A 17,050-nucleotide genomic window follows, 5' to 3' on the forward strand; every position below is an offset into this window, starting at 1 on the left:
TTTGCTCTCCTTATTGCAACTCGTTCTTACCTTGGTGTACTTTCTTCCCCTGTTGGTGCATCTGCCTTCGTGCCTCTTGACATTAGTGAAGGAGAGGAAGAGGAGGAAGAAGAGAGAGAAGAATGGAAGGAAGAAGAGGATGAGGATGAGGATGAGGAGGAAGATGAAGTGGGTACGTCCACCAGTCAGCAAGAACTCCCAGCTGCCGAATTCCAGATGTCGTCTGGTAAGGCTTTGTTTTTTATGTGTTTTCGTTCTTGCTATATGATTATTTGTGTTTATGTTCTAACTGTGTTCCTGTACTAGGAAATACTTCTATTTCCTCTCTTTCCCTGCTGGATAGAAAGAGGAAGCAAGTTTCTTCTGCCTCCTCCGGTCCTTCTCCCAGGAAGAGGCCATCGCTCCCTGCTGAAAAGAAGCCGATTAGAACGCCTGTCCTTATTAAGGTTTCTCCTCTGGCTGCAATGGCTCCTAGGCCACCCCTGCCCAATACTTCCACTGTAATCCGCCTTCCCAAGGTGTATGGCTTCAGCGGGGTGCCTCTCTGGCCTCACATGGAACAGTTTCTGCTCCCTGCTGCTATTCTTTCTTTGGGAAATACCCCTCTTCCTGCCGTACTAGATGAGGCTCCTAGACGCGCCCTGTAGGTACCTTTTTTTAATTCCCTTTATGTTTCACTGATCCATTATGTTCGTGCTGCTGACTGTTCCTCTAGCAGGTTTTGCAGGACGACATGTTCCTGCGCAGGGAGGTTGCCAGATTGATAGGGGAGGTGAACAATCTTAACGTCAACCTGGGAAAGGTGGAAGCAGATCTGGCGCTGGCTAGGAGGGAGAGAGGGGCTGCTCAGAAGAAGCTGACTCAGGAGATGGCAGCTGCCCAGAAGCAGCTGGATGCTGAGAGGAGGGTGGCAGAAGGGCGCATGAAAGAGGCTCATAAGGAGGTGGTGCTACTGAAGCATATGCTCTTGGACTCTACATTGGTTTTCGCCTAGGAAACGAAGATCAAATGTATCAAGGAGTTTGAGGCGAGTGAGCACTCCAACTGGGACCTTGCTGAGGAGGAACGGCTGTTCAATGCTGCATATCCAGTTAAGCCGGATTTCAGCCTCATCAACGACTTGTTAGGTGGTGATGACGGAGAGACCAGTGCTGAGACTGAACAACCAGCTGTCGCGTTAGTTGAGGAGATCAAGGAGGAAGCCCTCGTCGCCCAGGAAGAGGAAGGTCCATCTGGAGGAGAGGCTACTGTGGAGCCTAACATCCCGGTGGATGTTTTTAGGCATTTATATTTTAATTTTTTATCTTGATGTTTTGTTGGGCACCCTTTGTGGTGGCCCATTATAATCTAACTCTTGGTGCCTGGTGGTTTTGGGCATCTTTAAATACTCTTTTGTTTTTGCCTCGTAGGAGGGGCAAAAAATATTTTCTTTTCAAGTTCCTCCTGCTGAGGGGTGTTTATGAAAATTTCGTTTTGTTCCTTCTGTTGTTTTGCTACCAAATTTTCGTTCTTTCTGTTTGTGTGCTGGCTTCGTACTTGTTGAGGTGTCAATGGTGGTTCAGGGAGCTTTCTGTCCATCAGGATGCTCGAATCCCTCTATTTCGACCACGCGCACATTGGTGAATGATATTTCTTCGAGTGGAGTGAATGAGTAATGAAGAATGCCTTGAATCTGATGTTTGTTGCTCTTTTATAGCCTTTCTTGGAGTGGTTGCACGTGCTCCCTACATATGCTCAACCATATGCTCCACTCCCTACGAAATAGGAAGTGGTTGCTGACTTTGTCAAAGCTCTCGCTGATAATCGCAATGTTTCTGCTGACCATTTCAACGTTCCTGCTGGCTGTTTGTTATTTAGTTCAACCGTGGCTTTCGTATTACTTGAATGTTCAGGTTCATCCTCCCTTGTTCTTCCTTGCGTCTAGCAGCCTACTGCCTTGTCATTGATCCGTGTGCCTTTGTTTTTCCCAATAGCGAGTTGCCACGTCATGATGAAAATGAGAGAGTACTTTTACCCATTCAATTACCCCCAAGCAACTGTCAGGTTCTGTTCTTGCTCGATGGATGCTGAGAGTTGCTTCCCTCCTGGATGCTGCATGTAGTGGTGATGTCATAGCGTGACGTCAGCCCACTTGCATTCTTATCCAGTGAGACTGACCGTTAGAGGTCTAATCAATGACTTCCTCTGAAAGTGAGGGATGAAGGATGGAACATGAACTTCATCTTCATTAATATTGACTCTCTTACCCCCACCCCCGAGTACTTATTTGACAAGTGGGGGGCCTCTAAAAGTAATTTTAGTTCTTGAGTGTATGTCGCTTTTCTTTTACCTTAATGTTCTTACTGGTGTAGTGCTGCAGGTTTGAAGCAGCCAGTTCCCTCAAGAGATAATTGCGTGGTTAGCCGTTTATTTGCTCTCCCTATTGCAACTCGTTCTTACCCTGGTGTACTTTCTTCCCCTATTTGTGCATCTGCCTCCGTGCCTCTGGACATTAGTGAATAAGAGCAAGAGGAGGAAGAAGAGAGAGAAGAAGAGAAGGAAGAAGAGGAAGTGGAAGAGGAGGAAGAAGAAGATAAAGTGGGTACCTCCACCAGTCAACAAGAACCCCCAGCTGCCGAATTCCAGATGTCGTCTGGTAAGGCTTTGTTTTTTATGTGTTTTCGTTCTTGCTATATTATTATTTCTGTTTATGTTCTAACTGTGTTTTTGTACTAGGAAATACTTCTGTTTCCTCTCTTTCCCTGCTAGATAGAAAGAGGAAGCAAGTTTCTTCTGCCTCCTCCGGTCCTTCTCCCAGGAAGAGGCCATCGCTCCCTACTGAAAAGGAGCCGGTTAGAACGCCTGTCCTTATTGAGGTTGCTCCTCTGGCTGCAGTGGCTCCTAGGCCACCCCTGCCCAATACTTCCACTGTTCTAATTGTGTTCCTATACTAGGAAATACCTAGGCGTGACATCGGCAAAGCAGTACAGGCGTTCAGGCAGAGACTGCTACCCAACAATGATCTTTATGTGGAATTAACCAAGCATCCCTGTCACTCCTTCGAAGACGTCCAGGCAAAGACACTTGCCTACATCAGGCTAGAGGAAGACAAGAGTTATAAGTTTGGAGGATCTTGCAATCCGAAAGATTATGATAAGGAAACAGGAAAAGTGGCGGCATGAGCAACTACAGGAGTGGTCCATATACTAGCACTAATCAATCAGAAGTCAACCTGACACAAGAACATCAAGGTAAGGCTAAAATTCATCCACCTGTATCTGAACATAATTTCTGTGTTGACATTGTAGGTTTGATCAAACGACTGGATAACATGGGACCAGTAGTCAGGTGGCCCAGGAAGTCAGATAACCCAAATCTAAGGAAGGATCACACCAAATGGTGTGAATTTTACATGGATATGGGACACACAACAGAAGACTGCTTTAGCCTCAGAAAAGAAGTAGCCTACCTACTGAAAGCTGGATACCTCAAAGTCCTAATTAAAGCCAGGGGTAGAATTGAAGACTCCAGCAAAAACAATCAGGAGCAGAAGCAGGAGCGCAATCTCCCTCCACCACCTCCACTTTACGAAGTAAAATTTATAAATGGTGGATCAGAGATTTGTGGCCTGACCAGCTCAGCAACAAAGAAAATAGCCAGGACACCTCAAACTAAGTCAACCTGCAAATCTAACAACATACCATCCGTCACATTCAGCGACTGTGACTTGGTGGGCATCCCTGACATCCATCATGATGGTCTGATAATTTCTATGCAAATTGGAACCGCCAATGTAAGGAGGATCTTAGTAGAAGGAGGTAGCCCAGTGAACTTGATTATGTTAGACGTGCTCAAAGCCATGAAGATCAAAGAGGATCAAATCATCAAGAAGTCCAGTGTCTTGGTAGGGTTAAGTGGCGAGACAAAGAGCACATTGGGAAAGATGTACCTTCCTACTTATGTTGAAGGCGTTGCATCTTACGAAAGGTTTGGAGTTCTGGACTGCATGTCCTCTTACAACGTCATCCTAGGTAGACCTTGGATACACAACGTCAGGGCTGTCCCCTCAACCTATCACTAATGCATCAAGATACCAACAAATTGGGGAGTGTCAACTATTAAAGGTGAGCACAAGTCAGCTGTATGGGTAAAAATACCCTCTCATTTTTATCATGACGTGGCAACTCGCTATTGGGAAAGATAGAGGCACACGGATGAACGACAAAGCAGCAGGCTGCTAGACGCAAGGAAGAACAAGGAGGGATGAACCTTGACATTCAAGTAATACAAAGGCCACGGTTGAACTAAATAACAAACAGCCAGCAGGAACGTTGAAATGGTCAGCAGGAACATTGCGGTTATCAGCAGGAGCTTTGACAAAGTCAGCAACCACTTCCTATTTCATAGGAAGTGGTGCATATGGTTGAGCGAATATAGGGACATGTGCGACAATTCAAGGAAGGCTATAAAAGAGCAACAAACATGAGATTCAAGGCATTCTTCATTCATCATCAACTCCACTCGAAGTAATATCATTCACCAACCTGCTACACTCGATAATTAACACATATAGGATCATATACACCATTCGTATCATTTGTACTTAGCCATTTGGAGTTTTTCTGCTGTTCTTCCTGATTGTTCTAGCTAGGTTTATCCTCAAACGCTATTATTACTAGTGGATCATTGGTGGGATATCATTCCCTTCACGGTTTTTCCCACATTTTGGGTTTCCCGCGTCACCATTTCGCATGTGTCATTTGGCTTTCTCTCTTTTTTCGCTTGCTTTTCTCTCGTATTAGTTATTTACTTTCGTTCTTGTTATGTTCTTACTACTGACCTGATTAAATCCTTAACTTCGTATTTTAATTGGAATAGCCACATTGACTCACAAATCTGTAGTCGATAAAATCTTACCAAAATAATTTGGCGCCCACCGTGGGGCATTGTGGTTAAATCTTGGTTAAAATACCTTTTTTCGAAATATCCTAACATCTCTATAGTTGGTAATGTCATGATCCAATCAGAACGTATCAGATCAGATGAGTACATCAGCACGAACTCCTGTAGTAGGGTCGACGCCAGCAACCTCCGGTGTTCCCACAACGGCGGTCCTTAACACCAGACTGACTGCAGGCCAGGCTCAGCCCTAAGTATCAGCAAAGCCTCCTTACTCCCCCAAAATCACAGATCTGGGAGTAGGGAAAGCTAGCAAATCACCAGTTATCAATCCTGTACCCAAGCCTAATAGGGATGGGAGTTCGCAGTGCCCAGGATCACCAGGACACCTAGCAGGAGCTCGTCTCCCAGGAGCGTCACAACCGGATCCGGTACAACAGTTGCTCCAAGGGATGACATCCTGCGGTGATAGGGCTACAAAGGAACAACCAGTCCTTCCAGGAAAATATAGATGCAGTGTCACCCCTGGGAACGACCCAACAGATGGCAAGGTCGACACTCGACCAGGGGAATGCCAGGGAGTACTCAGGGAGGCTCACTACTACAATAACCATTAAGGAGAACGGTCAAGCACCGTTCTAAATGCGCCTTTCAACCGGCCTGTGGCCAAGCGTTCTCTTTGACATATGAGAACGATTGGTAAATGGTCAACCCGTGCTCATTGTTATTTCAAATAGCGCCGTTGCTAATGGGAACCGCTCTCATTGATATTTCAAACAACACGGGTGTAAAAGGGGACCGGGCTCTTTGTTAAGGCGTTCTCTTTGACAGAGGTGTTTGGCGCCATTGTTGAACCTTTTCAAAGAGAACGGGGGATGATACAACCATCCTGTTTGTTAAGGCGTGCTCTTTGATATACCATTTGGCGCCATTGTTGTACCTTTTCAAATAGAACAGGTTTAACAATTAACCGTTCTCTTTGAAAAGTGTTTTTTTTTATATTTCCTTTTTCATCGTAATTCCTACACGATTGAATCGTATATATAGCTCATATAAGAATTAAACCTGCATTAAAATTCAGAAACTCCAGCATATTTTACGCAACAAATTTTATTAGAATTAACAAGGACTTATCCTTGAAAAAATATACATCGTTTAATGTTTGTAATAGCGCATAGGCTACAAACGTACTTTCATACTTGCAAAATATAAATAAAAATCCTTGAATCGTTATTACTTAGTAGCATGTAATATAAGTGCAAAAATAATTGAACATCAAGAAATTGTAATCGGCTTCATCCACCATTACTTTTCGGCTTAAAATTGAGTGTGAATTCAGCCCAAATATTCCGCACCTCGTCGATTTGCTCAACCGTATATGTCTTTGGGGCGTTAAGCATGAACTATATATATAGGACATCCAAAAATTTAGTTAATACGCTATATATATGACGTGTAAAGTAAAGCAATTAATAAGATGGAGATTATAATAAGCAAAGCGATGAAAATAATTGAAATGAAGAAAAAAAATACATACATTTGGGGTAATATTAATATATCTTCCTTTGACTAGCTCCAACATATATCGACAAATATAATACCCGCATAATACGCTCCCATCAGGCTGGCGAGGACACTAAAACAAAAATCAAACCCATATACATATGTCATATCTACTCCGACCAAAAACAGGCCAAAATAAAGCATGATGCAAAAATGACGAGAATGCAAAGCTTGATCAGGCCAAAAAATAGGTGCTGCAAAAACTGATCAGGTGCAAATACTGATCAGCCCAAAAAACAAGTGCTGCACAGCTGACATGCCAAAATAAGTGAAGCCAAAGAGAGTTACAATCACAGTGGCAGACGCAATTGAGTTTATTAACTTCATACTTTCTATAGTACTATCATTTTCAGGTTGTAGAACTATGGTGCAACTTGTTAACCTGACATTACACTATATGACAGTATACAGTTCATAATTCATGCTTCATTTTATGTTCTAAGATCTTTTTATGGTATAAAAGTAATAATTCCATAATCATTCAATACAATTTTCGACGCAATTTTCATCATGGATTACACAATAGCAAATTCTGTTAACACGGAGATAAAGTTGAATTGCAAAAGTGTGACAGCCTTTCCTTGGCTATTTGTAGGAGCATGTTTTCACTATATTTATACATTGTATTGGATCCATCTAGACTACTGTTACTGTACCTGTAATAGAAATCTCCACTACAACACCATGGACATATAAAATCGAGATAATACTCGTAGTGATCTTTATGCATCATTATATACAAAAATACAGTAATATATACAAAGGTAGAGACTCCAAATGATTTGGCATCACTTAAATGATTCTACTTATCATTGAAAGTTTAACACCACAAAGTAGCAATTTAGTGAGAAAGAAGGAGAGACATACTAAAGGTAGCGGAAGTGAAGGTCGAAAACCCGTCAACAAAACTCCCTAGACCCAGTAATGACAGTAGAATTAATCCCATTACCCATCAACATGATGCAAAAAGTCAGGGCATATTCTGACCGTAAGTGCTCAATATGCGGCACATTTAGATGATGCACGCACCAACAGACCAAAATCCATCAAATTTAACATGATTCAACTATAGTCTAAGTAGTCTATCAGGTGACAATATAAAAGATATACCTTAATTATTCTCCAAGTAACTGGTTTTGCCTCGAGCCCTGCTAGTGGATCGATAGAGTTTCTTTTCTCGAAGGCTCTGTATTTGATTTAACTAAAATAAGTCGTCATGTCAAACATAATTCAAATCACGCACTAACATGTAACATACATGATTTACCTATTAATTATTTCCATGATAAACGTTCGAGGCTCCGTATACCCAGCAGGATCACACCAATACACAATACTTTCAGATGGATTAATTGCAGCCAACATCCAATGATCACTTTGATTAAAAAAAGAGGACAATGAGAAAATTTCACGTAAGTAGCCAGGAATAAATAAATAGAAGTTCGAAAATGGGAAGCTTTATGTATACCTTTCGTGATAAGTCGCAAATATCGGTTTCGACCCCCCCCTTAATGCTGCGTACATGTCATAGCTCTAGCAATATAATCTGATCGTAAATTATCAGCTACGGATGCAAATTTAGACAACGTCTCCGGGAACAAGAATCCGTAGAAACTAGTAGACTTCATATTATCACTAAGATCACTCAAATACCTACAACAATTTCAACTAAAATTGTTCAAATAGTTCATAAAAACCACTGTACTAAAAAAATTTCAGAACAAGGTGATTTGTCTAAAACTTGATTTATGCAGGAGTTTGACAGTGCATCATTTGTCGCAATTTCTCTGAATATACAAGAGACAAAAACGCATGATGGATTTTCCGGACTGAAATAAGTCTAAAACTTGATTTATGCTGGACTGATTTACCAGGTATGGATGGCAAGGAATCAGTGTCGGGTTGAGAATGGATGCAGTTAGTTATGATCTGAGGTGTTGTACATGTACTTAGACAACTCATTCCATTCCTTTCTTACTCTCAAACGTTCAACAAACACAATAACGGCTGGCTTCCTACGGATAAAAATAGACAAAACATGGTCATTAATGAAAGCTTACCTCATAAAAATAGCAATGTGAGAGGCACCTATCTCGCCTTCGTCACACCAATGAATAAGCTCCTCGTAAGAAATCGGAGAAGTGTAGTCATCAAGGTGTAATACATGGTCATCAATAGAAACGTTAATCAGTGATCAGCTCGCCTTCAATACGCGAGCCTCGAGAAGTAAAGAATTCATCAGCGGGGTTCTCAACTTTTGCTTAAACTCACTACTAACTTCTACACCCATAATAGTCGGGACCAGAGGTGGTGCAGACCTTTGATGATTCTTGTTCTTCTTCTTCATTACGATTTCCATCTTTATTATTTTTTCACAAAATAGTTAATATTTATATTAACTTATTATAAGATAATACTTCTAATTTAAAAAAAAAACTACAAAATTACCTTACTAGGATTTGTGAATATGATTCGAGGCCCTTTGAACATATGAGTCCTTCGTATCAATCAATACTATCAAATCATCCCCAACAGGCACATGCAACATATCATTTTCCGATCCAGATTGTACTTTCTTAACTTCTACTTTCTTATAACCATTAAGTAGTGATCTACCGTGAACAGTTATGAATTCCACCTTTTTTTCCATATACATCAAGCCTGATGCCACTATCTTATTCGGATTTCCGGGTAATGATAATTCACAGTCTCTCCACCCCTTGAAATATTAGTAAAATCAGAACTTCAAACTCATTAGTCACGCAAATATATTAATAAGTTTCCTTAAAATCTTAGTGATAAATCAAAAGATGATACCTCCTTCTCTTGGCTAGGTGGCTCTTCATGTGGTATCTCTTTTCGGTGTGGCTCTGGATGGGATTGCTCCTCACTCTCTTGTATTGAGATACTATGAGAACCATCCGTAGATGGACAAGCTTTCGATCCTTGAGTACTCATAGAAATTCCTTTCAGGAAGCATTCTAATAATTCTTGACTTGGCTTCTCACCACTTTGCCAAAAATGCACCATCATACTTTGCATATTTGATACTTGTGTTTGCAAAGTATTTATCTGCATGTAAGACAAAAATTCAACAAACTGGTTATGCTTAAATTAAAATAATTTTCAAATAATAAATATTTTGAGACGGTCTTATTCTATGTTTACATAATAAATTACCGTCTCTTTGAGACGCTCTACTTCTGTCGGCGGCTTTTTAGGAGCCTTCCTAAAATACTCAGTTATGCATATGCCATCAGGAACCCCTCGCACACGGCCATCATGTTCAGGTTTGCCGATTGCCTTAGCTAGTATATCTTCTCGTCCCTTAGGCTTAAATGTACCTGCCTCCACCTCTTTTTCTAGTTCTTCCTACACCCATTCATAATATTATATTATTTAAATACATATATAGTTGTGTCAATTCCTAGAAATTAATAATTTTGTTTTAAAAATTGAAGAACTTACAATTTTCGTAGCCACTTCCTTGTAATATTCGGTCAGGTCTCCGTTATTAGGCGTGTGACCCCTTAGCCAAGTTAAGTGCCAGTCAACTTCCTCTAATATCACTCCATTTTTGGCAAAGTCTTGCTTCTACAAAAAAAATAAAATAAGATTGGCAAGAGTATAGTAAAACCTCCAGATTTAAATAAATATAAATTATAAAGGTATGTCTAGGTGTATGTACTTACAATTTTAACTTCAATCCCACGGTAACCTGCTCGAGAGCCAACGAACCTTGTCCTATTCATACAAGCATTCTTCTTGTTGTTTGCACTTATTTCCTTACATTTTACAACATATAAAGTAGTTAGAATAATTATATATAGTGGAAATGTCTTACGATATTTTTTTGATAAAAACTAAACAAACCTAATAAGTGAATATTACCTTAAATGCCTGAGTAGTGTGAGATGCCACAAACACATTCCAATCCTCAGGTGTTATTGAGTCATACTTTTTTGTTGGTGGTGTCCTCTGTATTGCGCCTGTCTCGTCGTATAACCACTTACCGACTAAGGTGCATTTCCACTTTCTCCATAAATTCCCAGCCTTTATGAGACACCAATCATAACGGTCTGCGATAATGGTGAAAGCGCCCTACACAAATGACAAAGTTTGTCACCAGAGCCTCGTAATTTATATATCAAAAGCGCCCTACACAAAGGCTCTGGCTTGACACAAAGCCTATGTTGGCCTGAGTATGAGAAATCCATGAAGCAAAGATTTGGTAATATGCATGAAGACCCTATGTCTGAATTACTGCAACTCAAACAGACTACCTCTGTACAAGCTTACCATGATGAATTTGATGTCATGAAACCGAGTATGTGATGGCAAGTTACTCTATTTAAGCTAAATGAAGTAAACAAAGACACCAGCAACAAACACAATAAGGAGAAGTTATCCTTATGTTGTCTTCCGTCTGACGTGACCTATACGCAACCATACATAACAACTGTGATAATAGATTTACCTCTAATTTTGTATCACGTGTGATAACTTCCTCAAGGGAGTATCAGCTTTATAAACCAATTAATATCCCGTGGGTAATTCGGTACCACCAACCTCTAACAACCAGAGCATACTTCATCAGCCAAATCCATATGTGGAGTTTTTTGATCTGTCAAGAAAACAGTCTTAAGCTGTTGAGCTTTGTCACATACATAACATATTTAGAAAAAAGGGCAAACAGATGAATTTAAGGACAATAGTTGAACTCTAATTCTAATAATTTCAGCATAAAATTCAGCTGCAAGCAGATGATACTCTGTAGCAAGTCTTGTGTATCACCAGATGAAAAATTACCTGACAAACAACTGCTGCACAGAAATAGATCATATCACTGCAAATATTTAATAATCTAAATCAAATAAGATAAGGAATACTGTCCACTGTGATGCTATGATCTCACTGCATGCAGGGTTCAAGCAGCTAGAGCAAACCCCTGGCATAATTGCTTAGAAAGGGAGATATGGGGAAGAGCACGTGACAAGGCCATCTCATCAAGCACAATCATCAGATAACCAAGTCTATTAGTCTATTTAAGGAAATTATATTAGAGCACTGATTATCATGAATACAATATATTAGAGCACTGACTATCCTTACTATTTTATGCATAGAATAACCAAGTCAATTATTAGATAACCAAGACAATTACTGACCGTGATACTATCCAAAATTTCTTGCTTCGTGACATCATCCACATGGTCCCACGTTTCCACTGCGCAACTAACATGCCTCCGAGTAGTAACGCCAACCTAGCTACTAAACTTCCCAGCGTACGTTCCTGTAGGCAATCTATGCACTTTATCCCACTCTAATTCAATTGGTTTTTTCTCCTTAAGTGCTTTTGAAACTAAGGCCAACACTGTTCGACCCCTCTCCTTAGACCTTCTCTTCCTCTTCTTGCTTGAGTCATCAGAGTTAGTATTCTGAGTTCCTTTACACCTCTGTGAGCCCATCGATCAACCTGGCCTGCATTAACAAATTACACACTCATCAAATTCTGTAAATATATCAACATAAATAAGACGTGATAATAAATATATTATAAATTCCGTAGCTTAAAAAATTTAAAAAGCTTCTGAGACACAGGTTAAAATAAGGGGTTGGGGGTAAAGTGGCTCAGTTATGCAGGTAGGTAGGTTGGTCTTGGTTAGATGCATCCTTCCTTATAAGGTATGTGGTGATGAAGTCAGAGCAGGAGAAGCGCGCAGCTGTTATAAGGGCAGAAGGAGAAAGTGGGGCTGCCAAGTTGATTTCAGAGGCAACTGCATCTGCAGGAATGGGTTTGATCGAGTTAAGGAAGATTGAAGCTATGAAGGAGAATGCAGCTACAATGGCAAGGAGTCCTCATGTCACTTATGTTCCTGGTGCAATGAGCATGATTATGGGCATACAACTTCTAATTTAACTGCTTTAGTTTGACTTATCCAGAGTAATGTCTGCTGGGTTTGACTTATCCAGAGGCAACTGCATCTGCAGGAATGGGTTTGGTATTTGTTCTTATAAAAAAGGCAAATGAAGAGCATCTATATATGGCCTATCTCATTTACAATGTTTGGATGAAAAATAGGAAAGCAGCTTGACAAGATGGGGTATTACAACATCCTAATGCTGTATCCATGAAAATCAAAGAGAATCTAAAAGTAAGACCTAAACCATTATTAATTTAATTCACATTTCACCTAAAAAAAGAAAAAAAATTATAAAGCATAGCTATAATAAACATAAATCATCATGACTTACTCATTTTTCAACAACACGAGGGCGTTTTCTGGAAGGGGTGTCAGTATTAATCCATATTCCTTCGTTGTGATCATCACGCGTATATAAACTCGAACTATTGACAGTATACGTATCATCTAAACCTGATACATTACGATCAAAACCCTCATATACAACATCTTCATCAAAACTATCCACATCCCGCCTACTCTTTACGGATAAAACAACTGACCAACTTTTATCTTTTGGATCGGTCACATAAAACACTTAGCTTGTTTGGCTTGTGTGGCTAAAATGAAAGGATCTTCCTTATGTCCACTTTTATCAAGACTCACCAAAGTGAATCCTAATTCATCCTTACGGACACCGGTATTAGTTTGACACAATTTGCACCAAAAAACAGGGATATCGAAATCTGTGTAATCTAACACCCAAATCTCTTCAATAACTCAGTAATAATGAATCTTACTTAAAATTGGATTCTTATCTTTTGAACTAGAAAAGTGCATGGCTTCAGCTTCTACACTTACCCCACTATTTTGCATCGTACTCTTGTCATCTTGCTCACGAGTGTAAAAGGTGCACCCATTAATGGCATAACCACTATAAGAAGATGCATATGTATTTGGGCCGAAACAAAGCCTTCTTAATCTAGAAGAAATATAATCAGGATATTTTTGCAAGTCTTCTATCACTCGACCCTTGAACCAAGCTTGAAATGTCTTGTTGTGCACATTTCCGATCCACATCTCGGTTTTATTTTGATGCATGTCCCTCAATAAAACCATGTGTTCCTCAATGTACGGCTGTACCTCATCCTCGTTATGAAGGACATATGTGTGTGCTCCATGCAACTTATCAAATGCCATATCTCGACGAACATGACCCCTAAGACCTTTGCCCTTCATCCACTCACTATGTCGATTCTTAGGGATCCCAAGTATCTCAGAATTTGATAAGTGTGTATAACAATAAGAAAGTGCTTCATCGATGATGGCACGCTCGGTAATGCACCCTTCAGGACGATATCTATTAGACGTATAATCCTTATATACTTTCATCAATCTTTCAAAAGGATATTGATACCTTAACTAAACAGGTCCTAGATACTTGATCTCTCTTACCAAGTGTTTTAGCAGGATTTTCCTGAAAGGAATCCGGCTTGATAATATAGTAATCAGGGTATCTAGTTCTATATATCTGGAATAATATGAGTAAATAACAAAGGAAGAATTAAGTATATGGAATAACGTTTTTATTATCTTGATAAGCCGAGTACAATATTGTATGTAAATCTGAATAATCAAGAGTGGAAAGAGATAAGGTGTAAAAATAATTGACTAAGATTGAATGAATTTACAATTGTTTAGATTCTGCTATTTATAGTTCTACAAATGCTACCGTTGCCTTTTTCTTCAACGTCCTTCTCCATTATAGGAGCTGTTGCCGGATTAATAGGGCATGCTCCCTATTTACTCGCTTGACCCGTTCCAATCTCAACCAATTTTTAGCCTTTCCTCTTCTTTCCGTCCAAATTCATAGATTATATAGTTTTAAGTTTGGACTTGGTCTTCCTTGAGAATAGGGCACGGTTATTTGACTTATACAATTATATTTCTTGTTTATCTTCTCAATCCAGGCTGTTTCAATACTCTGCCAGGCTATTCCATACCGACCATCAGGCTCTTCTTCCAGGATTTAGTGGCCTGCTTGTTATAATATTTCTCAACAGCTAGATAACAGTTAGATTTGTCCGGTCCTTGTCTTAATCAATCAACCTTGTTAAGTCAGGCCAGGTTATGGTCAGACCAGGCTAAACTGGGCCTAACACCAAGTGTACGGTCAAATGAACCATGATTGTAAAAAATGAAGGAGGAAAGTACATTTCGAATTGACAAAGAGAAGTGACAACTAAATTTTGCAAAGCCTCTAACTCTCCAGGATCAATAACTTTGTTACATATGGCATTAAAGAAAAAACAGAACTTGGTTATGGCATATCGAACCTTTGTAGGTAAAATATTACGTATGGCCACAACTAGTAATTGTTGCATCAAAGTATGACAGTCGTGAGATTTTAAACCAGTAAGCTTGAGATCTCGCATTGATACGAGGCTACTAATATTCGAAGAATATCCCTCTGGCACTTTAACACCATGAAAACATTCACAAAACTCTATTTTCTCCTTTTTTGAGAGTGTATGGGCAGCAGGAGGCAAATAAGTCCGTCCTCCCTTCTCTTGCAGGGCCAACTCGGGTCGAATTTTCATATCCACCATATCCTTTCTAGCTGCCACATTGTCTTTTGACTTATTTGGGACATTCAAAAGAGTGTTGATAATATTGTCACAAACATTCTTTTCGATATGCATAACATCCAAACAATGTCTTATGGAGAGTTCCCGCCAATATGGGAGTCGCTCAAAAAGAGGAGACATCTTCTTGTATCCCCGTGATGCTAATTTAGAACCCTTCTTCCCATATGTAATTTTAATATCTTTCACCTTTTGATATACATCATGACTGCTTAATATCTTAGGATATGGACGATGATCAGGTTTTCCATTGAAAGCTTTTTGTTGCTTGCGATACGAATGATCTTCCTCCAAAAATTTACGGTATCCTAAGAAAGCTTGCTTTCTAGAAAACCTCAAATAAGAAGAGTCAACATCTTCTGCACACAAGGGGCACGCCTCTTTCCCATGCACAGTATGTCCACAAAGATTACCGTATGCAGGAAAATCAGATATAGTGCATAATAACATTGCTTTCAAATTGAAAAAACTTTTTTGGTATGCATCAAAGACTTCTATTCCTTCATCCCATAGTGTTTTCAAATCGTGAAGAAGGGGCGCCAAGTAAACATCTATATCATTACCCGGTTCTTTGGGACCAGAAATCAATAAGGACAGCATCAAATACTTCCTTTTCATTCACACATATGGAGGTAAATTGTAAATAGCTAAAAGCATAGGCCAAGTGCTATGTTGACTACTTAAATTCCCAAAAGGATTCATCCCGTCAGTAGAGAGTGAAAGTCGAAGATTTCTGGGTTCTTTCCCGAATTCGGGATACTTGGCATCAATGTGTTTCCACTCTAAACCATCAGCCGGGTGTCTGAACTTGCCATCATTAACTTTTGCATTTTTATGCCATGTCAACAACTTTGCATCTTCCTTATTCGCAAAGATTCGTCGCAACCTGGGTATTATCGGAAAATACCACAAAACTGTTGCTGGGATCCCCTTCTTCTTTTTATATCGCCATTCATTACAAACTAGACAATGAGTGAAACTCTCATATTCCTTGCGATATAATATACAATCATTAGGGCATGCATGAATCTTCACATATTTCATACCAATTCCTCTAAGTATCTTCTTGGCCGCATATGTACGATTAGGAAGAACATTATCTTCTGGAAGCATGTCCTTCAATAATTCGAGAAGGTGAGTAAAACTTTTATCACTCCACCCATTTGTTGCTTTCAAATTATATAGCTTAACAACGGCTGACAATTTTGTATAATTCTTACAACTCTTATACAAAGGCATTTCAGCGTCTTTTAGCTTCTCTAATACAATGCTTGTGATGTCATCTAAATTAGTAACATCGGGTTCTTCATCTTCACCTAGAATGTCATCTATATCAGCGGGATCTTGACCTAGGCAAGGGTTATATTCTTCAAGACCGTCTTCAATTAACCGATCTCGTAATATTTTTTCTAATTCATCGTCATCAAACTCGTCAGCGGACACAGAATTCATATCACAAGAATTCATATCCCAGTCCGAATCTTCCAGTGAGTCGATACCTTATTCTATAGGAAGACTTCCCCCCTCAATCTAAGTCTCTCCCATATTTTCCTCCATTCTCTGTACCACTCTAGACTCCCCATGAAACCTCCAAAGTTTATACTTTGAATTAAATTTATTCTTTTCTAAATGGATTTTAACATCCGAGAAGCTCATATATTTGATATTCAGACACATTTCACAAGGGCATGGCATATTAGACTTGTCTTTCACATTCTTTCTAACGAATTCATAAAATTCACTAAACCTAAGGCATCATATTTAGGATCACCTCTTTTCCCATCCATCATCCACGTACGATCCATATTGGTCTATATAATAGAAAAAAGCAACTAATATTACAAATATATTTAATTTCGCACTATATATGGGATATGAGCACTTGTTTTAAAAACTGATAGAGCCGCTCTTTTGGAGCATGAAAATAGACAAACATAGAGAAGTCGCAATGAAAGGACCGACAAACGAGAATAGAGTAAAATCAAGCACATCTTAATCGATAAAGTAGCTAGTCTTAATAGACAATACAGATGATTCAGTCATAAACATGGCTAAAATTTA

The 17,050-nt window shown here is 39.5% G+C and overlaps 2 protein-coding genes and 1 long non-coding RNA gene across 3 annotated transcripts; 1 reads left to right on the forward strand and 2 right to left on the reverse strand.

Moving 5' to 3' along the window:
- The first annotated feature begins 3,157 nt into the window (after positions 1-3,157).
- LOC141600752 (uncharacterized) lies at positions 3,158-4,060 on the forward strand. Its single transcript, XM_074420999.1, has 2 exons — positions 3,158-3,230; positions 3,288-4,060. The coding sequence occupies exons 1-2, from the start codon at positions 3,158-3,160 to the stop codon at positions 4,058-4,060; spliced, it is 846 nt and encodes a 281-aa protein (XP_074277100.1).
- Positions 4,061-6,018: 1,958 nt separating this feature from the next.
- Positions 6,019-8,628, reverse strand: LOC141602538 (uncharacterized). Its single transcript, XR_012524513.1, has 3 exons — positions 8,502-8,628; positions 6,416-6,514; positions 6,019-6,281 (listed from the first exon to the last, which is right to left on the reverse strand). It is a non-coding gene; the product is annotated as an uncharacterized LOC141602538 (long non-coding RNA).
- Positions 8,629-13,124: 4,496 nt separating this feature from the next.
- LOC141600753 (uncharacterized) lies at positions 13,125-15,607 on the reverse strand. Its single transcript, XM_074421000.1, has 2 exons — positions 14,559-15,607; positions 13,125-13,704 (listed from the first exon to the last, which is right to left on the reverse strand). The coding sequence occupies exons 1-2, from the start codon at positions 15,605-15,607 to the stop codon at positions 13,125-13,127; spliced, it is 1,629 nt and encodes a 542-aa protein (XP_074277101.1).
- Positions 15,608-17,050: the final 1,443 nt, after the last annotated feature.

This window comes from Silene latifolia, chromosome 9, assembly GCF_048544455.1.
Source record: "Silene latifolia isolate original U9 population chromosome 9, ASM4854445v1, whole genome shotgun sequence".
Classification (NCBI taxonomy): domain Eukaryota; kingdom Viridiplantae; phylum Streptophyta; class Magnoliopsida; order Caryophyllales; family Caryophyllaceae; genus Silene; species Silene latifolia.

Excerpts from the sequence above, each read along its gene's own strand:
- LOC141600752 (XM_074420999.1), top strand. The coding sequence starts at position 3,158 with ATGAGCAACTACAGGAGTGGTCCATATACTAGCACTAATCAATCAGAA. Across the intron at positions 3,231-3,287 it reads CCTGACACAAGAACATCAAG|GTTTGATCAAACGACTGGAT; the intron begins GTAAGGCTAAAA and ends TTGACATTGTAG.
- LOC141600753 (XM_074421000.1), bottom strand. The coding sequence starts at position 15,607 with ATGAAAAGGAAGTATTTGATGCTGTCCTTATTGATTTCTGGTCCCAAA. Across the intron at positions 13,705-14,558 it reads TCTCTTTGTCAATTCGAAAT|ATATCGTCCTGAAGGGTGCA; the intron begins GTACTTTCCTCC and ends TACGTCTAATAG.